The sequence below is a fragment of the Cavia porcellus genome, unplaced genomic scaffold (assembly GCF_034190915.1).
Source record: "Cavia porcellus strain 051 isolate PalLab524CR breed Dunkin Hartley unplaced genomic scaffold, mCavPor4.1 scaffold_2, whole genome shotgun sequence".
NCBI classification, from domain to species: Eukaryota; Metazoa; Chordata; class Mammalia; order Rodentia; family Caviidae; genus Cavia; species Cavia porcellus.
This window is the reverse complement of record NW_026947485.1, coordinates 106,229,947-106,252,524: the sequence shown is the minus strand read 5'-3', so window position 1 is coordinate 106,252,524 and position 22,578 is coordinate 106,229,947. Positions and strand designations below refer to the sequence as shown.

Here is a 22,578-nt window from a genome sequence, read left to right as displayed (position 1 = left end):
CTGTCTCACCACTTGGAATATCCTGTGGTTCCTGTGGCTAAAACATCCACCTGCCTCGGGCTGAGAGTATGGAAGTAGAGTGGGGAGGAGCAGGGGTCCAGAGAAGGCCATGAGGACTGCTGCCTAGCCCGGTGGGCACGCAATGGGAGACTGGGTAACAGGGACGAATGGGGAACATGTGGGGAGGTTGAACCAGATGGAGCTGGCGGGGGTGCTGGATGGAGTAGGAAGGAGGGCGGGATGCTGCAGACAAGGGCTGGGCCAGGGGGCTGTGCGCTGCTCCTCCCTCCCTCCATCTCCAGGGCTGAGCCCGGGTGTTGCCCGCCCCAGTCCCCTGCGGATGCCTGGCACCGCCCAGTCACACCCGACTTCCTCCGGCAAAGTCGCGGCCGCTGCCATCGCCTCTTCAGGCCTGACTCCTGGAGCGGCTCCTGGCCCCCGATTCCGACTGAGACCTGCAGTGGTAAGGCCTGCGGTGGCATCCCCAGCGGGAGACTGGAAGCAAAGGGCGTCCCGGAGAAGGACCGAGCTGCTGGTCCTTTCCAGTCGGGGTCGCTGGCGGACCCTGGATCACGCATGGCTGAGGGGTCGATGGGGTGCTGGGCGGGGCAAAAAAGGACCTTCCTGGCGTTGTCCGGGCCTGTCGCGGCGGGGGCTGCTCGGGGTCTCCGATGCACATCCCTCACGCTGCGCAGATCTCGGTATCCTGGCCCAGACCCTAGCCCTCTCCCAGTGCGCGCTGCCCTAGCTAGACAGAGTCCCCGGAGGTCTGGCATGCCAAACCCCATCAGAACATATGGGGCCTTCCATCCCAACAAAGCATCCTCCAAACAACGACCACTATCCCCCAGCATGGCCCATCCATCCAGAGACCCCAGAGGAGAGACCAAGAGGCGGAGCCCTGGCCCCAGGCCTGAGTAGCCCCATCACAGGGATTCCTCATCCCTTATTCATCTCCCACGCCACCCCTAAAGCCATCAGGTGTTCCACCCCCACCTCAGGCCTATATCGCCAAGTACCCCCCTCTTCTACCTCATCCTTGGCAAGCAGGCTGTCCCCCAAGATGCAGGGGCCTCCTCGATCCCCTGAGTGTTGAGCTCCCAGGTCTCCACAAAAGTCCCAGGTCTGCCCTCGGGACTTAATCATCTGGTGCCTTGGGTGCCGGGCCTTTGTGTTCTTCTCCCCCATCCCTGATATACCCCTGCCCCCAGACCCTTAGCACCCCTCTTCTTACAGAAGCTGAAGTCCCCTTCCCCCTCTCCCAACAGGCTTTGCCCGTGAAGATGAACTGGATGGCTGCGACATGCTGGGCTTTGCTGCTGACCGCAGCCTTCCTCTGTGACAGCAGCACAGCCAAGGGCGGGCGTGGAAGGGCCCGGGGCAGTGCCCGCGGAGGGCTGCGCAGTGGTGCACGTGGGACCTCAAGGGTGCGGGTGAGGCCCGCACCTCGCTACAGTGCTGCAGGCTCGTCCTTGCGCGTGGCGGCAGCGGGGGCAGCTGCAGGAGCAGCAGCAGGCGCGGCCACGGGTCTAGTGGCAGGCGCCGGCTGGAGAAGGGTCACAGGGCCCGGTGAAGGAGGCCTGGAAGACGACGAGGACGGGCTATCCGACAGGAACGGGACGAGCAGGAGTGTCTATAGCTACTGGACCTGGACTTCAGGCACTGGCTGCTTACAGTGCATGCCCCTCTGTCTGCTGATAGGAAGCACCCTTGGTGCCCTGGAGCTGCAGCAGCCATAGGCCTGGCTTGGCTAGGGGTCAGACCCAGCCCCTAGCCCACACCTTCCCTGCAGGTCCATCCCAGAGGCCACTAGCCCTAAACGCCCCTTCTCTCTACTGCCCATTGCCCATGAGCCTTAAGGCAACCTGGATAATTCCTACCAGAGGGGCAGGAGCTGCAGCCCCTGCTGCCTGTGGACACATTGTCCACCCTCCTGCCCAAGCTTGTCTCAACCTCCCCATCTCCCATCCTACCAGGGAACTAGGGTCCCTGCACCCAGACTGGCTAGCAGCCAGCAGCTCTACACTGCGCGGGTCACCCTCTACAGCACCACCACAAGGAGGAACCAAGACCATGTATTCAGGCCACTCATGCTCACTGCCTGCACTGGATATTGTGGTGTGGACAATGTTGACCTTCAGGCAGAGGTCACTCTCAGATGGGTCTGGTTCTGCCATAGCCAAGGGCCTCCCACAGAAGCAGCTGGAATGGACCAAAGGATTTCAGGATTTGCAGAAAAAGAAAGGACACTCTCAGGCTTGTGTGGGAAATGCCAGGTGCTAACTACCTGCCGGGCGCAGGTCCCAAGGATTTTACAGCCCCAGAATGTTCCAAGCAGGAAAGCCATCCATCCCAGGAATGCCTAACATGGTTCTCACAGCTCCTAGAACATGTCCCTTGAGGCCAAGGTATGCCCACCTTTGTGGTGGGCAGCAGCAGCTCCCAGTGGCCAGGTTTTACCTTGGAGTGTGGTGCTAGTGGCAGCTGACATTCTGCTCAACAAACTGAGGCAACAGCTCATCGGACTCATGGCCACCTTATGGTGGCTGAAGAAAGGCTGACTGCCATGGGGGTGGGGAGCAGCCCCAGTGGGTATAGCCAGGTATCACAGCAAGCCTGGGCTCCCTCAAAGGCCACCTAGGGCAGTCTGGCCACTCAAGGATATCCTGAGCTGACAACCAGAACAGCCTCAAGGAGACACTAGGCAATCCTAAATCGATTTGCCTTTAGCTCCCACACACCTCGTACACAAACTAACTCCTGTTTCTCCAGGGCCCACCTAGCAAATGCTTGCAAACCCAGCTCAGGGGGCTGTTGGTTCTGCCAAATTCTCCAGCTCTAATCATACAACAGACTCCCCAGGCTAGAGAGGTTTTCTAGGCATTGGTGCCCCTCAGTGCTCTTTTGAGACTTACCTGCAGCAAGTCCCCTTCAAGCTCTGAACCAAGGGACAAACAGGCTCAACAGTGGCACAACTCTGAGAGCAGCACTTTCCCGGTTGCCACACAGCCATGAGTTAGCCTGGTGAGACTGCAGGCTTCAAGGCCAGTGGGAAGACCCCAGACCAAGCCTTTAGACTGGGGGAATAGCAAGTCCTAGGACATGGCTCCCCGCAGTTCTCGTCCACACTGCCATTGCTCTCGGCACAAGCTGTCTGATGCTCTTTTGTTCAATCCAGAGCAAGCGCAGCACACCTGTCTGTCCTGCCTGAGGCCTCAAAGGCAGATGAGACATCTTTTCCACTGAGTCACAGAGAACCATCAGAGCCCACTGGCTTCTCAGATACCATGATGGACTACACTGGACTAGACCCTCATGTATCCTAGAGCACCATGAGCATCACAGTGTTCCAGACACAAGCGGAACATCCCCCTGTGATGCTACCACTGGACATGAAGCTGACTTCTTGTGTGCATGTAGCACTTCGCACAACCACCATTTCTGAACAGCTCCCCTGACCAGAAGGGTCAGTCACATGTGGAAGCTGCATCAGGAGGCACCAGCGGAAGACCAGCTCCCCATAGCAAGAAGACTGGGCAAGTACTGTGGCCCTGGAAGGCACTCAGGCAGCTATGAGAAAGCCAGGCCACCACTGGGGAGATGAGGCTGGAGGGACTGACCAGGTCCAACCCCACCCAGCCCAACAGCACCTCTTCTCTGCTCCAATCTAACCCAAGGTAGCTGCAACAGCCACACTTCCTGTAACTTGCAGGTATTCACAATGACCATGATGCTAGGCCAGACCCTGGGCACCTTCTCCAGGCTCTTCTGTAACACAGTACCACTACCCCACTGGCTAGGAGGTGCCTCCCACACCAGCCTTCTGGCTTACACACAGCTGAGCTGTGATCCAGCAGCCTGCCAGGAATCGAGGACCCTAGAGCACCGAGGGGACTGGCAGTCCTGGGTTCCACTACTCCCAATCTCTTGTCCATGTTTGTATGCACCTTTCCTAGTGAAGTGATTGTGAAATAAACCCTCTACTGGCAGCAGGACTCGTCCTCATTGCAGGGATGCAGGGCATTTACCACCTGCTTATTTCCAACTTTTAATACACGGGCTTAAGGTACTATGGGTATACAAATGAAAGGACCAACAAGAACTAGGACTTTTAATTTTTTGTTGTCATTTTGTCTGAGCCAGGGTCTTGCTATGTAGATCAGCCTCACTATGGAGCCCAGGTACACCTGGAATTCCTGGCAATCCTCCTGCCTCGGCCTCCCAAGTGCCGGGATTACAGGTATGCAACACCACACCTGGCTATTTGAATTTTTAAAACCTAAGATTATAGCCTTAACTCCTCTGAGACAGCACTGAAAGACTGAGCAGAAGCCTTCCCACACAGCCGGGCACCAAGATCGCTTGGGACCCCAAAGCCCACTCCCTATAAGGCTGGCCTGGTGGGCAGGAAAGCATGATGTGCTCTCTAGTCATGATGACCAGCAGGGAACTTCTGGGAAAGGGTAGGCAGTCTCAAGCTTCAAACATAATTGGGGGTAAGGGGGAGACACCTCTCCCAGCAAGTTCAGAGGTCCATGTTGGCAGAGAGGCAGCCTTGCAGGATGTCACGGTCTAACATCACTGGGCCCAGCAGCCCACTGCGAAATGTCCGGAGGAAGTCACGGGCTGCCGCAGAATAGTTGGGCTGGACAACATTCACATCACCTAGGGAAGGAAGAGGCTGGTGAAGAAGGCACCTCCAAGAAGACAGCCTAGCCCTAAGAGACCCTAAAGTGGTCATCTGTAAAACCTGAAAGATGGGCATACTCTGGAGGAAAACAGAATCCAGGCACATCCTGCCATCCTGTTACGCAAGAGGCTGACAGGACTGGGCTACCTGGCCTACCTAGGCAACTCCGTGAGATCCTGTCTAAAATTTAACAGATTTTTAAAGGGTTTAGAATGTAGTTTAGTGGTATAGCACTTATCTAGCATGCACAAAGTCCTGGATTCAATATCCAAAAAAAAAATTAATGTCTACCTAACACTCCCAAGGTATGAGGAACAGGGTCAGTCTCACCCTCAAAATTCTGGCCTGTAAGCTCCTCCCTCCTAGGAATTTGCATAACTCCCTTTCCGAGCCCCAAACCTAGGATGACCACCAACATGTTCCCTTCCAGGTCTCCCTTCTCCCACCCTCCTCTAGGGGTGGTTAACATGCCTACCACGTGGTAGGGTGAGAACCCCATGTGGCCCGACAGTATCACTCACCTGTGCCAGTGAGCACCTTCACCTTCTGCGTCTTCCCCAGCCTCACAGCTATGCTCTTCAGCACAAATTCTATGTCATCACTAGCATCATGCAGGCCATAGTGCTGCACATACCTGCACACAACCACAGGCCCAGTCAAAGTTCTGAGAGGCACCATGCCAGCAACACACATCCCAGAGTGGCCAAGCTACTCCTGAAAAAGCCAGCCTATTTCCAAGTAAGTTGGTGTCCCTGCACCAAATCTCAAAAATTCTTACAAGAAGCCAGATGTGGTGGCACACACCTAAACCTTAGTACTCAGGAAGCTGAGGCAGGAAGATGGTCTCAACTTTGAAGCCATCTGGACTACATAGTGAGACTCTCTCTCAAAAAACCAAGAAAAAAAAAAAAAAACTTCTTAAAAGAAAGAAAGTAGAGACTCATCATTTAACAAGATAAATTCAAAAAGTCTGCACCCAATCAAAAATGAACCTAAAAAGCAGGAGACCAAAACAAAAACGAAGAGTTAGCTCTGGTCCACAAATGATTAGATGTTAGAATCAACAGATCCAACATCAAGTCAGTGATTAACAATTACATCTCACATAGTTACAGAGCTGAGATATGGAGAGTATGAAAAAAGGTCTGAACCAAACTTCCAGAAGTGAGAGCTCTAAGAAGCAAATGAGATGGGATGATTAGACAATACAAAGACCACTGACAAACTCAGACCAGGAAAGAGGAATCTCAGTGAACAAGGCTAAGGGGCCTGGAAGCTGGTGACTCAAGCCTTAGGGAATAGTAGAAGGAAGCAGAGGAAACACTATGAAATATGGCTCAAAATTAGCCAAATGTTATTAAAAAAAAAAAAAAAACAGAAGGTCACAGATTTAAGAAGCTCAACAACCTAAAAGCACAAGAAATGAAGAATACTATGCCAGGGCCAGAGTAACCAAAGTACTCAAAAAGTAGTGACAAAACAAACACACTGAGAAGCAACCTGAGAAATTATGAAGACAGAGGGAACAGGACAAGGGGCAGCAGACTCCTCAGCAAAAGAAAGACAGGGTCAGGCTGAGCTGTACCTCTCCAAAACTAGAAATCTATCAGTCCAGCCTTTCAGATGCAGGGAAAACAATTTCAGATGAAGGTGGAAAGAAGAGATTCGTACAACCAGGGGCTAAAATCAAAGGACTCCTTACCAGTTGACCTGCACACAACAGGTAAGGGGTCACAGTGGACACAGGTCAGTGTCAGCAGCTAATCTGCACCACTAACAGGAAGCAGGGGTCATATTATAGATTGTGTCTGGATGTCTCCCCAAAGCCTCATGCAGTCATGGGGGCAAGTTTCTAGAATCTGTGACTGACTCATGGTCCAATGCAAGGATTATGGGTGTGAGCGCTACACCCATCCTAGGGTGGACATGGCCTACATATAAGAAACAGAAAGTCTTCTCTGCGTGCTTCTCCCTGTTTGCTCTTGTTGTTTTTGCTGTCTTCCATTACCATGAAATGTTGCCCTCTAGCATTAGCCACTCTGCCTTGGACCCAGATTATGGACTGAAACCTCCACAAACTGTGAGCTAAATAAACTTCCCTTCCTTCATACCTCCACAAACCGATGAGCTAAATAAAGCTTTCTTTCCCAAGTAACCAAGACAGGTCACAACCACCCACACCATGACAGAAATGAGAGGTGAGCAGATCTACACCATGACAGAGATGAGTTATCACAGCCAACATGCATTGCATCAGGTATTAAAGGAAATCTTTCAGGCACAGAAAATGCCAGGGAAAACCTGGATTTCCACAGAGATGTACAGCACCTGGAATGTTAACAAGTCCACTAAAAACATAAGGTTCTCTTCTTATAATTTAAATTTCCTTACAAGATAACTACATATGCAAATGAAGTAACAGTATCTTTCATATGTATAAAGTATACAAAGGTAAAATGTGCGGTGACAGTATAAGAAAAGTCAGAAGGAAAAAAATGAGAACCACCTGAGATACATCCTAAAGCACAAGAAAGTCACAGGTAACCAGCTAACAAGAGGAGATAAAGTAGAATCATGAGAAATACTCAATTCCAAAAAGGACAAAAAAAGAAAAGAAAAAAAGAGAAGACAAAGAACAGATGGGACAACTAAAAAATAAACAGTATGATCATACAATTCAACTCCACAATAATCATACTGCATGTAAATTATCTAAATATATAACATAAGCGATGAGACTGTCAGATTAAAAAACAAGACTCAACTACATGCAGTCTGTAAGAAACACATTTTAAAGACCTAAATATGATAAATGTAAAATGATAAAAATAATATACATGTTAACAATAATCAAAACAAGCTGGAATGACTGTATTATATCAGAAAGGTCTGTTTCAGAGCACAGAATATAAGGATAGGGAAGGTTTCCCAACAGCAAAAATGTTGAATAATCAAGAGGACACAGCATATCCTAAATGCTTCTGCACCTAACAAAAAAGTATACAAAACCAAAGCTGTGAAAATTTCAACAAGTAGATTAAGTGACGGTTGAAGAATTCAATGCCCTTATCAAATCTTAGCAATATGGATAGAAAAAATATCAACAAAGTACAAATAAAGAAATAAAGACTGAACACAAGTTAATTATAGTACAAAAAACAGACAATGGAGATATTACTAAAGTGAAAAGCTGATCCTCTGAGGAAGCTACATAAAATTAAACCTCTAGCCAGACTGCTAAATCTGTAAAATGCCACAGCTGATCTCATATACCTTTGGTCTCTCTGCCTAAGAGGCGGACAAGGTAAGATGCACGTCTTGCTACTTCATCTAACACTGAGCTGGAGGTTCTCATCGGCAATAAAGCAAGAAAAAGAAAGAAAAGGCATCCGATTTGAAAAGGAAAAGATAAGGCTACCCTTGCTTGCAACAGACATAATTGTCTAGGTATAAAATCTAATTGAACCTATAAACAACTATTAGAACAAATGAATAAGCTTAGCAAAGTTGTAGGATACAAGATTAATATTTAAAAATCAACTGTGTTTCTGTAAACAAGCAACAATTAAAAGTGAAACTGAAAATACTATTTATAATAGCATCAAAAATATAAGTTAAACTTTACAAAAAACATAGAAGACCTAGAGCTGAAAATTAAAAACTAAATGATTTGGGAGAGATACTGTTCTCACACATTACTGAGGTCAATAATGTTATGATATTAAATAAACTGTCCCTCAGACTCACTATAAATTCAATGGAATGTGCTACCCCTCAAGAAAAGAAGTGATTTGGGAGGGGTTACTAAGGATCAAGCCCAGAGCCTTACATGTTAGGCAAAAGCTCTATCACTGAGTCCACCCCCAAACTAAAAGTAAGTTTTACAGAAACCAAAAATTCATGTAAAGGACCTACTACAGCCAAAGAGGCAATTATCTAGACAAATAGAGCAACAGGAAAAAAAAAAAACACACAAACAGAGCCACATATGGAAGAACACTGGGGAAAAAAAAAAAAACACACAAACAGAGCCACATATGGAAGAACACTGATTTCCTACAAAGATGCAATGACAACTAGTGGCAAAAAGATTACTCGGCCTGGCATGGTGGCACACGCCTAGAACTACAACACTCTTGAGGCTAAGGCAAGAAGAGTGCACTGAGTTTGAAGTCAATCTGGGCTACATAGTAAGTTGAAGACCAGATTGGACTACACAGCAAGACTCTTATCTCAAAAGAAAAAGAAAAGAATATTCAAAACATGTTTCTTGAAGATCTAGAAAAGCAAAGGCAAATACTGAGTAAGAAAGGCAAAGCAGAGGCATCAGAATCCCTGACTTGAAACTATACTACAAAGCAGAACAGCACTAGCAAAAACGCACACTGAAGAATCATGGAACAGATTAGAATATGCAGAAACAACTCCAGACATACTCAACCACCTTAACTTTAACAAATGAGCCAAACAACTTCACTACAAGAAAACAGCCTTTTTAATAAATAATGCTGGAAAAACTGGCTTTCTACATGCCAAAGACTAAAACCAGACTTGTATCTTTAACCATGCACTAAACTAGAATCCAAATGAATCAAAGATCTAAATATTAAAACAGCAACACTAAATCTACAGGAAGACAAAACTCTTGAAGACACTGGTGTAGGCAAAGACTTTATGAACAAAACTGCAATTGCATAGGAACTATCACAAGTCAACAACCGGAATCTAATCTTATAAAAAGCTTTTGATAACAAGAGAAACCACCAACAGAGTGACAAGACAACCTATAATGTGGGAAAAAAAATTGCCAACTGTTTCTCAGACAAAGGATTACTACCTAGAATAAATGTTTAAAAAACGCAAAAAATCAGATCCCCTAAATTTAAAGACCTAATTCAAACAATGGACATCTGAGATGAATATACATTTGCCAGATGAAGGAGTACAAAGAGCAAATAAATATATGAAAAACTGTTCAACAGCATTGGTCATTCAAGAGATGCAAATTAAAACAACTCTGAGATACTATCTCACTCCAAAGAATAGTTATTATCAAGAAATCAACCAGTAACAAGTGCTGGCAGGACTGTGAAGTTTAGGAAGCTTTCCCCACTGTTTGTGGGAGTGTAGACTTCTGCAACCACTATGGAAATCAGTGTGAAGATTCCTAAAAAACCTAAAACTAGAGGCTGCATTTGACCTGGCTATTTCCTTTCTTGGTATCTTCCTGACAAAATTAAAAGCATCTATTATAGTAATATCACACTGACAGTTATAGCAGCACAGTCTGTAATAACGGTATCTTGGAGACAACTCAAATAACCATCGACTGATGAATGGATAAAGAAGATGTGGGGTTTTTTTGTTTTTTGAGGGGGGGGGGGTTTGCGGTACCGGGGATTGAACTCACGACCTCATGCTTGCCAGACAGATACTTATGCCACTGAGGTAAATCCCTGGCCCGAAGATGTGGTTTTTTAATACAATGGGGTACTATGTTATAAAGAAGGATAAATATGAGTCATTTTTGGGTAAATGAATGGACTTTGACACCATATTCTTAAATGAAATAAATTTGACACACATGTAAATACTGCATTATCTGGTGTGAGAAACTGAAGTATAAATAAGGATCAAAATGAATAATGTTGGGAAATGGAAAGAAAATGTTCAAATGAGAAAGGGAATGGGGGCGGGGGGAGATGAGAAAAGAAGGAAAAATGGAAACAAAGCTTTTGTAAATGAAGAGGAAAAGGGGTTGAATGGAAGGTAAGGGGATGGGAAAAAAAGAAGACACGTCATGTACAGATAAAAATTCTCTATGATGAATGTGATCAATATAACTAAAATGTAGCAATAAACTTAATTAATTAAAAAATATATGTATTTTTTAAAATGTTTCTTGAGCAACTGGTTACCTGTGTACAAAAACATACCTTTAGTCTAAAGCATATACAAAAAGCATATATATGCATATCAAAAGAGAATTGCATATCTAAATGTAAAATCTGAAGTACAGTACCAATCCTCATGAGGAAAACAAGAAAACCTCATGACCTTGGTTTAGATAAGTTTTTAGATATGACAATAACAGCCCTAGTTACTAAACTGGACTTTACAAAAACTAAGACTATCCACTCTCAACTGACAATACTAAGAGACACAGATTCAGAGAAAACATTTCCAAACCTCCATCTCTGAGGGCTTGCATCCAGAATATATAAAGAACTACTAGAACTTAAAATTAAGAAAAAAGGAGCTGGAGATGTAGCACAGTGGTAGGGAAGATGCTTAGCACAGTGAGCGCCAGGGTTCAATCCCTAGCACTAAAAACAAAATTTTTTAAAAATTAGATAAAATAAACAACTAGGCTTTGAAAAACGGAAACAAAGATTTGGAGAAATGTTTCTCCAGAGAAGACAAACAGGTGCACATGAACAGGGACTCAACACCACTTGCCACACAATACTCCAATATCTTTAGACTAAATTTAGACGGTCACACCAAGTATTGATGAGGACATAGAAAAACCAGTTTTGGTTTTGGGGGGGTTATTTGGTTTGTCTGTTTGTTTTTCTGGGATAGGATTTTGCTATATACTTCTAACTGGCCTTGAACTCACTATGTAGCCTAGGCTGACCTCAAACACAGCAATCCTCCTGCCTCAGCTTCAGGAGAACTGGGATTACAGGCGTGTACCACCATACCCACCTGAGAAACCAGAATTTTTACTCCTTGCTAGTTACTATATAAAATACTAGTACAACTACTTTAGAAATTAGTTCAGCAGTTTCTCAAAAAATTAAAACATACACCTACTACAGGGACCAACCATTACTCTCTTGAAGAGAAATGAAAGTTCAAGTTACATAAAAACCTGTACGTGAATTGTTCCCAGAAGCTTTATTTACTTATTTATTTAGTACTGGGGATCGAACTCAGGAACTCACCCTTACCAGGTAAGCACCTGAGCCACTGACCTAAATCCCCAGCCCTAAAAAGCTTTATTTTTAATACTACCCAACGTCTACAAACAACTCACTGTCCACCCAAAGGTGAAAGGGTGGACAAACTTTAGTATTCCTAACAATGAACTACTATGGCAAGGAATAAGCCACCACTACATACAACAGCCTGGATGAATCTCAAACAATTACAGTCAGGGAGAAAAGTCAGATGACAGGATCACCCTGTACAATTCCTCAGATATGAAATTCTAGAACATGAAAACTCACCTAGTGACAGACAGCTGCCTGAGCACAAGGAGGAACAGAAGGCACATACAAAGCATGAGAGACAACATAATAGAAATGCCCATTTACTTGATTATGCATTCACTGTCAAACTTAGCAAATGATATGCTTTTAATAACATATAGATTACTGTATGTTTACACTACCTTAATGCTATATTGAACAAACCACACTTGGCCAGGATGAATGAGCAGCAGGTGCCCACCCCACACTCACTTGAACATCTGGTGCTGGTTAAGGGTGTAGAGGAGGTAGTCGGCCATGGTCTCCTCCCCAACCAGGTGATCCAACACTGTTCCTAGGAGACAGAGAGCAGAGTTGAGCACGGGAGATGACTAGCATCTGCACCCCTGCCAAGCTTGTACCCTTAAGTCTTGGCCCAAAAACAACCCTGCTATTAAGGAGACTCCGTGAAGGGTAGCACTAGCCTGGGTTTCCTCCATCTGGCACATGACTTGAGCATGCAGTGTGATCTTTCTGCCCACATTCACAAGTAGGGAAGCAAAAGCCATTTTCCCAGGGCAGGGCTAGATCAGCATGTACACACTATGGACCATTCTGGCTCCTGCACTAAGCTTTGAAAAGTTTTTGGCAGCAACCTGGGGAAAGGCAGTAACAATTCTATCTGCCTAAGGGCTACACCCAGCTCAGCAGTGGAGCCCTAAAGGTAGGACTGAGGAGCACCCACCCCAACCACAGCTCACCACACAAGGCCAGCTTCAAGCCTGTCTCTACACTTCCAATCCGAGGAGCCAGCACCCCAGGGGTGTCCAATAGAAACATCAGTGGCCGCTCAGACACCTGTGCAAAGAAGACACCAGCAGATCCTGACAGCAGCCTCCCACCTAGCTGCCCCAGGGCACCTCCTCACATGGAGCTTCTAGCTAAATAAGGGCCCACAGCAAAGGCTCAAGCACTAGTACTGCTACAGCACTTATTTTCCACTGAATTTGCAAACTGAAGAAAAGCACCAGGTCCTATAGAGAACAAAAGGGAAAACAGAGAGTGGGCTCCATTCATCTCTACCTCACCTTGACCCTGGGTATGATAGGGAACATGGCTGCCACAGGTTTGTGCAAGGACAGTGTGTGGCATGAGATTGCCAGTGGAGAGAAGGCAAGGATGGCTGGAAGCAGGAGCAACTAAGGGGAGCTCAGCAGTGCCAGACATGAAGCTTATACAGCCTCTGGGTGGTATATCAGGCATGACCACTAAGTACCCTACCTGAATTCTGGATGTCACAGCTCTGGTGATCCCAGGTTCACCACCCACTCTGGCAGCTTTTCCTGCATGACAGAAAGAGACCATCAAATGTTCATTGACACTCAACTAAGAACACAGAATAAAACATACATGTCTGACTAACAATCTGGCAAATAGAATCAACACTCCAAAGTCTGTCACCATCCCATGTTCAGCCACAAACAGCTCGGGGCAGAAACACTTTTCAAAATCTCAGGCAGAGACTAACAGGCTCAACAAATGAGGATGAGGCCAAACCTCATCCTCTAGTCCCAGGCCCTCTCTCCTGGACATACCTGCCTCCCAGCACAGCTCACAACAGGCCTGACCAACAGGGCCTGGGTCTGAATGCAATGGCTGCTCAGTGAAGGAGTAAAGAGACATGAGAGTCTGTCACAGATGAACAAGATATGGTACAGATGCACAGAGGAGTGTGACTCAGCCTTAAAAAGGAAGTGATCCTGACAGAGCTCAATATGGATGAAGACATTGTGCCCCGTGAAATAAGCCAATTGCAAAATGACAAGTATAATACAATTCCACTAACTGGCAGTGTTGGAATGGCCAAATTCAAAGACTAAAAGTAGAATGGGGGCTGCCAGGGGCTGGAGAAAGGAACAGGTCTGCTGTCTTTGTTTACAGAGTTACACTCTAAGGTAATGAAAAATTCTGGAAACAGCTGGGGATGGCTATACAACTTTATGAATGTACTTAATACCACTAAATTTAAAAAGTGTTGGGGTGCGGGTCAATGGCAAAGCACTTGTGTAGCACACACAAAGTTCTCAGCTGAATTCCCAGCACTTCATTTAAAAAAGCAATGACACTGTTAAAGGAAAATAAACTTTGAAATTACATGACTACACTGGGCACGGTGGCACATATCTATAATACCAGCATTCTGGGAGAAAGAAGGATCCCATATTCAAGCCCAGCCTGCATGACTAAAGAGAATCCTGAAAGGGCAAAAAAAAGAAGAAGAAAAAATTCACAAGGAAAATATATTAAAGCACTGGGCGCTCAGTAAAAAGGCCGTGGGCTCAATCTCCAACACCAATATTTAAAAAAAAAAAAATGATGAATATAATACCAAAAATAATGGTTCAACATGAACTGTCTCAAAATAAAAAATTTAAAAAGAGGACTGTAGGAGAAGAGAACAAGAAGTCACCAAGAAGCATGCCCTCCCTGCAAATCAGTGCCATGCACGGGAGGCTGGATGACAAGAGGTCACCAAGAAGCAAGCCCTCCCTGTTTTGTTTTGTTTGATTTTACTATATCTGATGGCGTGGATAACTATTTCAAAGATAGCAAGATATATTATGGTAGCCATTTGGGATTTACTCTTCTCTTGTTTTGAAGTCCGTTATTGCATTTTTTTAAAATTGGTTCTAATCTGTTCTGTTTTGATTTTTACTATGTCTGAAGGTATTTGCAGCTATTCTGAAGACAACAAGAGGGATTATAGTAACCACTGTTGATTTCCTATTGTTTTGAAGTCCTGTGTCACTTATACTAGTTTGTTTTGATTGGCTTTATTCTGTTTTTCTTTGCTAGATTTTATTCCCTTTAAAATTAAAAAAAAAAAAAAACTGAGGATGTGGCTCAGTGGAAAAGCACGTATCTAGCATGTACAAGGCCATAGATTCAATCCCCAGTAACCAGGAGAAAAAAAAAGAAAAAGAAGAGAAGAAAGGAAGGAAACAAAATGTAAAAGGAATGACTCACAGCCCTCAGTCATACCATTCACTGTCCTTTTGACAGAAAAGGATACAAGCACAGGGCAGAGAATGTAGTGCAGCAGCACAGCACTTGCCTGGCAAGCACAAGGCACTGAGTTTGATTTTCAGTACCCAAAAAACAGAACATGGGGTATCAAAGGACTATGTCAGAGCTACAGAGGGCTGACCATGCTCCCCAATTCTATCTCCTGTGGGAAGGGCGGTGTTCGGCAGTACGGTTGCAGGTATACCTATCTTAAGGTGCTGTCTCCTTAGGGAGTTGATGAGGGAGGACTTGCCCACATTGGGGATGCCAATCACCATGATACAGTACTCCACGTTCTGCAAAGGTAAGAAAAGAGCCTCAAATCCACAGCGCAGGGAGAGGGGAGGTCAGAGCAGAGGTTGACAGGACTGACTCAGCCCTTCTCACAGAACAAACTGAGGACAAAAGCTGAGCTTTCCTGCTGGGGCACAGGACTCTGTCCTCTGAATTGTGGCAGCCTTGGAAGGGTCAACAGGACAGGGAATTACCTTAAATAAAACATCCACCACTCAGCCTTGGGCCCCACCAACCAACCTCTGCTCGGTGATAGCGATAGCTGCTTCCAACTATTTCAGTGATCTTCGGGATGATCTGTAACAAACCAGCCACACATTCTAAGTCCCCACCACCCAACTTCCTGCCATCTCCAAATACCAGAATAAAGGTCTCTGTCCCCCTTTCCACTCATCAATCAAGGGAACAAAAACCCCATACACTTCATTCAGCTAATACAGAAAATAATACAGAAATTATGGCTCTTCTGTAATTTTGAAAGGCAGTATACATCAACATCCAACCAAGTGAAACATGGCTGACCACAGCTTGTCCATCCGCATCCCACCATGGACAAGCAAAATGGCTCCTCTGATATGCTTTTGAGACAGCCTCCCACCCCCACATCGTGATTATAACTACCTTCTACAAAGCATGTATCAACCCATAAAGTCCGAGCAAATACAATCAGAAATAGCCAGGCAGATATTTATAATCCCCACATTCAGTAGGCTAAGGCAGGATGGCCTGAAGTTTGAGGCCAGCCTGGGCTACACTGTAATTCAGGACCATCCTAAACTGCATAGGAAGGCCCTGTATTTAAAAAAAAAAAAAGGAAAAAGTTACTGAACTGTCTAAAAAGCTCTTACTACTTATCACTCCAGAATAATTCTGTGCTCCTTCAAAAATCATCTTAGGCTGTGAACATCAAGCACAGGAAACAGCTTAACTCAGGAGGCCTGCATCCCTGAACAACAAAAGCCAACTCTGCATTATAAAACAATGTAATTTAAACAGAAACATCACATGTAAACAGAAAACGGCCTACCTGCTTGATGTTTTCATCCTTTACACAGTTGGTAAAAATTGTATTTTTTAGACCTTCTCCTTCGAGGTGCTGGATAATTTTCTGAAAGACACACCCCATTTACTTTTTTAATCCATTTTATTTCAAAGAGCAAAAAATCTCACATCCCCTTTTAAAGTACTAAATGAAAACATGAATAATAAAGTAATAAACTTTGAGGATATGAGCTCAAAGGAGCGCTCTGCCAGAAGCATTCATCTGTGCAGAGCCAGAAAAGCCTCCGGGAGCTGCACAGCAAGGAGCAGGCACCAGCACAGAAAATGAGGAGTACAGACTTTGAGCACGACCTGGCATTTCACTGGCCCCAAAAAGGACAAGAGGGAAGGTCATCAGGGCAGGCACATAACAGGGATGTAGAGTTTCTTTTGTTAAGAAGCATTGAGACTTCACTTGGGCCTGTAGCTGTCCAATGGGTAATGATAAAAACCTGGCATCTCAGACTTTATTTTCTATCTGTCTACTTTGCTATTTAAGTTTGAGTCAAATTCTTGCTGACTGACACACACACATGGTATATTAATCATTGAAGGAATATCTGTCTAAAAATTAGTAATGCAAGATTGATTAGTCTTTAATTTATCTTACCCACCAGTCTGAGAAAGCTAGTATTGAAAAAACAGAAACAATCATCACTGATCAGACTCAGGTCTCCACTAGTAAAAGCAACTGAAAAGTGTTTGTGATGATAAACAACTACAACTATAAATGCAATAAAAACCACAAACATCTTGTTTGAGAAACTTGCCCTATCCTAAACAGCCAGAGGGTTTTAAATAATCAGCTCAGCAAACCTGCACAGCAGGCAGAATATCCCTTGGGGAATATCCCTAGGGAAATGCTTCGCTATCCTAACAACTTTGGTTTCCTGAAAACCTGTGCTAGCGTCTGGTCACTGGAACATACCTCAGTCAGCTAAGAAACCTGAAGGCATTATTTCTGCTAAACAAAGAAATTTCTCCAGCATTAACAACTTTTTAAAATATGACTTGCATTCAAAGACTTTAACATCTCTTTGCAAAGACTTCTGACAGCAAGAAAAACAAAGACAACATCTCGAATAACATTTTCAATTTCTTTTACCTTTGGGCCATATCGAAAATACTCGGTGGTAGGTCATCTATGCCTGATTCCTGATTCTGGCTGACTCTGGTGAAATCTGTTAGCTATGCTGAGACTTTCCCACTCCCAGCCTTTCAACTCCAGTCAATGCATAGAAGGCAGCCAGTAGCCAAAAACCTGGGACCCCAAGCTGGCAAATGTGGACACTGGGGAAACTGCAACCATCACAGAAGACCCCAGGGCAGACCAGTGCTGCATAGGGCTGAAGCATTAGTCTTATGCACCTTTTCAAACTCAAACTAACTAAAGATACGTAAATATGAAAGGCAGTTCCTCAGATGCAGTGGCCACATGTGACTAGAGGCCACCACGTAAACAGAGTATCCATCATCTTGGAAAAGGCCACTAGATAGCACGGCTGTGGCATCGCTCAGGCTTCAGTGGCATGATGACCACTTTTCACAGGAGCTGTGACTACTTTGAGCGCTTTGAGTCACAAGTTAATGTTCAAGGGAAGCATGCCATGCTGAAACCATGGCAGAATACTATAAAACCAAGAGTTGTTCCTGAAGCAGAGGCTGGCTAAGGGAGTTAATACAGTGTGACACGCTGTCAGCAATTCCTGTTGTACTACTTTAGGCAACTATAAGAGAAAGTCCTTACTTGCTGCTCTGTGAGATCTGCCAAGTCCATCTTGTTTAGGACAAGTAAGTGAGGCCTCACTCCAAGGGTCTCCTGAAACAGAGGATTTCGACCTGAAAGTGGGATGTGGCAACATTAAGGCAAAATTCCTCCAAAACTTTACCAGTCAATTCACTTATTTTGGCCTTGCCTACCCTGGTCATGAGCTGGAGGCAAAAGTAGCAGCCCCATCTCAAAGTAAAAGTAGCCAGCCCACTCTGCCGTCTCACCCCAAAAACTACAAAGCTGACCCAGATCCTGCCCTTCCAGCTAGGGAAAGGCTTTACCTTTTGCCACTGCCAGGACAGGAAGTCAAGCAGAGCAGAGGCTGTCACACGGTTTACCAAACAGGATTGATGGCACCAAGAACAAAATCAGAGTTCAGAGAAGAGTTTTATAACTGAGTCATTAGTTACCAAGATCTAGAAGTTTTAAATGAATTCCATGGTCATTCAAGAAAAAATGAGTCCAATAAAGTTCTAACTAGAGTATGTATCTTAAAGTACTAGTCACCCTCTAAGACCACTAAGGACTCATGATGCCCATCAATGGGGGTCCCACAGCTGCACTGGCAGTTGGGCAAGTCATTTTTGATCCATGGAACCCCTTACAGAAGATGTATCCTTACTTCCATCCTCAACAAGGGGTCCCAGGACTGAATGTGTTCCCACCTCATGTGACACTGACATATCAGACTGGAGAAAAATTTTCTTATCACACATTAAATAACTACAGATTTTATTTTGTTTTAATAATCAGGTCATAAGACAGGTGTGGTGGCATACACATATAATCTCAGCACTCAGGAAGCTAAGGCAGGAGACTCGCCAAGTTTGAGGCCAGCCTGGGCTATTTAGTGAGGGCAGGCCGGCCTGAACTACGTAAAAGACCCTGCCTCAAAAAATAATGTCATATAATTGCCAACAAAAACTTCTTACCAGCATGAGATGTCAATCAACAAATACATCCTTATGATATATAGAAAAGAACCTCTCAGCAACATTTCATTGCAAGCCTTTAAAACAATCCCTCATCTGCACTATTTCCAGATTCCTGGCAGTGGAAGGGCAGGAACATTTAATCTCAGGTTTCACATCCTGAAACTTCTATTGCTGGACCACACTAGAAAGCCTAAGGAAGCAGGAAGAAGCCAAGGCAAATGACGTACCAATGTGTAGTAGTAGAAAACCATGTGGCCAGAACTCCATACCAGATTCTGTCAAGGTGTTTAAAAGCCTCCCTGGTAATTCTAAGGTGTAATAAGGACTGCTGACCACTGACATGTTAGGTTGTTAGCCACTGTAAGCAGCTGACTGGACCTAGACCAGGAATGTTTCCTGTGGCTCCTACATAGTCTGTTTTAGAAGGCTCCTTCTACACCATGAAAGGATATCCGGCAGTCATGGACCTCGATAATACAATCCACCAGCTTCAGACTGCTCTTCATCTTTTTCAGCCCTGGAAAACAGGAGAAGGGCACTAAGGAACCAGCCCACAACTTTTCAGAATGGCAGATTTAAGCTGACCAGTCAAGAATGCAACCTAAAATACACTTAAACACTGTCAAAAGGGAATCAGCATGTGAATCTAGGTCCTGACATGATCGTTCGTGGGTGACCCTGAGTAAACACCCCATTTCTATGGCACTTGGGTCTTGGTTACGAACAGATTAGGTCCTTGACATTGGGTGGACATGGTTAAGTATCGACCTCCTCCCCTCACCAGGTACATACAAAAAGGTTCCAGGGCTGCAGCTGGCCCGCCTTACGGACCTCAGTCGAAACTGTCGAGGGGCGGCAGCAATTGGATGCCCAGGGCCACACTATACTAGCTGTTCTCTTAGAACCAAATGTGGACGTTTAACCAACAGGACATTCCCAAATATGCTGAGGCAGAAGAATAAACGAGACGACAACAGCAAGAGACCTTGCAACTTAATGGTGGGTGGCTTCCAGCATTACTCTGCCTCAGAGTAGTAGTAAGGATACGCTGCATTGCAGGCTGGAGATACGGCCAAAGAGGCCGCAGCGCAGGATGTACCATGGGGACTGGGACAAGGGGCAGAACCCCGCCTCCCGCCAGACCTCACCCTTAGCCATGTGGCCCGGGAACCACCGCGCCACGTTGTGGCCATGTAGGGGAAAGGACTGACGCCAGCCGGCCACGGAAGCGCTCAATGCACGCGGAAACAACCGCATGGTACTGCGTCCTGGAAGCGCCGCGCGACGCAGATCCTCCCAGGCCTGAAATCCATCCAGGCAGTTCCGGTGCTCAGCAATTGCGTCACACCTGCGCAGGCGCGGAGCTCTACCTCTGCGGGAGGCGGGGGAACCAGAGTGGAGCGGAGCCTCGGGTAGGCGGTGCCTGTGTGGGCAGGGCGGGACTAGCGCCAACTCGGACCTATGAGGTCAGTTGCTTCTTGGAAATTCTGAGGTTTTTTTTTTTACAGGATTTAAAAAAAAAAAAAATTTCAGAGATTTGTCAACGTTCGTTAAATCTTAATGCTTAAAAGTGCTGGAAGTGGGGATATAACTCAGTAGTAAAACACTACTGTCATGTGGCATTCAGAACCTTCTCGTACTCCTCCCGGGTAACAGGCTGGGGCTATGTCTTTAGGAACAGAAAGGCCTCCCAAAGGAACATGGTCTGAAGAAACTCCAAATGTTAACAATAAAGACCTTTGCCGTCTACCATAAATTACAACAAAACCCTGTTGAGTTTCTCCCGCATATCGGGAGATATTCCATCCCTGGTGACCAAGCTGGTGACACAAGTAGAAAGCGCTCTGTACAGCTCAGGCAGATGCCATTAACTTTCATGAAGAGGGACTGGGAGGTGGGTGAGGTGAGGTCACAACAGGCCCCCGAAGGGCAATTTGAACTGAACCTGAAGAATGAGAAGGAAACCAGAAGAGTTGGGCTTGATTGATGGCCTAAGTATGCACCTAGCAGTTTCGGAGATGAATGTGCCAGAGGCCTTTCTTTCCAGCATGAGGAACCAAAACCCAGAGCCTAGGCCAAGATGGGGAAAGACACAAGATCACCCTGCATTGCAGAGGCCAGTGGCTCCCTACACAAGCCCTCCAACCGCCCCACTGAGGGGTCAGGTGCAGGCCTCTATAGGGGGATCCCTCACCTTACTTTGGCATACCACCCTCCAACTGTACCCTTTCTCTCCATCCTTAGACTCAAAGAGAAACATTCAAACTCTCATGGTAGCTGTGGCACTGGTCAGTTAAGAATAAGCGGTCTGTCTTCTGCTGTGAAAATATTATAGGAAGCTAAATTAGAAATTAATAGGCAGTCAGACAGGGATGGCCACTGAGGGAGCAGTAAAGATGAGTACACATCACCACTGTGGCTGGGGGTTGGGGGTGGCATCGAAGAAGGCAGGCCTCAGTGGTGTAAATTTTATCTCAGTGGTGTAAATGCCTGCCTGACAAGCACAAGGTCATGAGTTTGATCCTCAGTACCAAAACAAACAAACAAACAAAAAAAGGCAGGCCTCAAGACAAAGACACAATGGCAGGTCTGTATACCTCCCTAAGAGCTAAACAGAAATTTCAGATTATAATGTAATTTGCAATACACTATATGATACATTACATGATAGGCATCGGACATGTAGGTGGGTGACCAAAACATCTCAACCCATCCTCCCATTACCTTTCAAGAAAAAAAAAAAAAAAAAACTTTATGTTAGAAGTTATGGATAAATTAAGGTTAATGATGATAGGCATATACACTTGCTATGTGCTGTGCCTCCCTATTGAATCAACATTAGCCAAATGACTACACTTGTAATCCACAGATGGATTGTAGCTGGACCCATGTTGTACCCACATTGTGACTCTGCTGTATAAATTACTCCTGAAAGGGGGCTGGGGATTTAGCTCAGTGGCATAAGCACCTGCCTTGCAAACAGGCGGTCGTGAGTTCGATCCCCGGTACTGGTAAAAAAAAAAATTACTCCTGACAGGGCCTCAGTGGTCACCCCATTCAGGACCACACCTTGGAAATCCAGGAGCTATTCTTATTTCCAATAAAATTCTAACTTCATCCTTTGGATCTGAACTCATTCATCAATGTTGCAGAGCCAGGAACTCATTTGATATCTAACAGATAAGGAGTTATATTTCTCCTGTATCAAGAAAAAAAAAAGAACACAATCTATTCCCTAGGTCTATTGTTAGGGTGCACTGAAACCAAAGAGGAGAATTTCCAGCAGACCCATGCAATACTGCCCAGTCCCTCAGTATGCTCCCCATGCCCAGCCTAATACTATCTAGCTCCCCAGGCCTACCGTGCTGGGCCTGCTCCCCTAGTCTTTACTGTCTTCAGAAAATCTCAACCCCAGATCAGGACGTGCCTCATACATCACTCAATTCTTCCAGTCAGCACCTAACATAGTGTCTGTCAATGAACAACAGGAGGTTGGTAGTCAACACTGTGGTCATAGAGCTGAGCAATGGAAACCAGGGGTGGCAGGCATAACATGATGCCAATAACAAGGGACAACCACAGGGC

The 22,578-nt window shown here is 45.5% G+C and overlaps 2 protein-coding genes across 5 annotated transcripts; one reads left to right on the top strand and one right to left on the bottom strand.

The window, feature by feature from the left end:
- On the top strand, nt 1-3,989 carry Sprn (shadow of prion protein). The gene is made up of 2 exons (XM_005008068.4): nt 1-463; nt 1,269-3,989. The coding sequence occupies exons 1-2, from the start codon at nt 143-145 to the stop codon at nt 1,737-1,739; spliced, it is 792 nt and encodes a 263-aa protein (XP_005008125.2). The 5' UTR covers nt 1-142; the 3' UTR covers nt 1,740-3,989.
- Nucleotides 3,990-4,084: 95 nt separating this feature from the next.
- Nucleotides 4,085-22,559, bottom strand: Mtg1 (mitochondrial ribosome associated GTPase 1). 4 transcript variants are annotated; one of them, XM_013143465.3, is made up of 12 exons: nt 20,142-20,293; nt 19,221-19,510; nt 18,340-18,380; nt 18,035-18,106; nt 16,274-16,354; nt 15,487-15,543; nt 15,158-15,248; nt 13,168-13,229; nt 12,648-12,744; nt 12,160-12,241; nt 5,212-5,324; nt 4,085-4,665 (listed from the first exon to the last, which is right to left on the bottom strand). In XM_013143465.3, exons 2-12 carry the CDS (start codon nt 19,333-19,335, stop codon nt 4,526-4,528), a joined length of 951 nt encoding a protein of 316 aa, XP_012998919.1. In that variant the 5' UTR covers nt 19,336-19,510; nt 20,142-20,293; the 3' UTR covers nt 4,085-4,525. The 4 variants fall into 4 exon arrangements, with proteins under 4 accessions (XP_012998919.1, XP_005008126.1, XP_063101094.1 ...); XM_005008069.4 differs by lacking the exon at nt 18,340-18,380 and having other exon boundaries at nt 18,035-18,139; nt 19,446-19,510; nt 20,142-22,559; XM_063245024.1 differs by lacking the exon at nt 18,340-18,380 and having other exon boundaries at nt 18,035-18,126.
- Nucleotides 22,560-22,578: the final 19 nt, after the last annotated feature.

Coding starts and splice junctions, on each gene's coding strand:
- Sprn (XM_005008068.4), top strand. CDS start 143: ATGGGAGACTGGGTAACAGGGACGAATGGGGAACATGTGGGGAGGTTG. Junction 464..1,268: donor TCCGACTGAGACCTGCAGTG/GTAAGGCCTGCG, acceptor CTCTCCCAACAG/GCTTTGCCCGTGAAGATGAA.
- Mtg1 (XM_005008069.4), bottom strand. CDS start 20,250: ATGCGGTTGTTTCCGCGTGCATTGAGCGCTTCCGTGGCCGGCTGGCGT. Junction 16,355..18,034: donor CAGATCTCACAGAGCAGCAA/GTAAGGACTTTC, acceptor TGTGTCTTTCAG/AAAATTATCCAGCACCTCGA. Junction 12,745..13,167: donor CTGTGACATCCAGAATTCAG/GTAGGGTACTTA, acceptor TTCTTTGCACAG/GTGTCTGAGCGGCCACTGAT.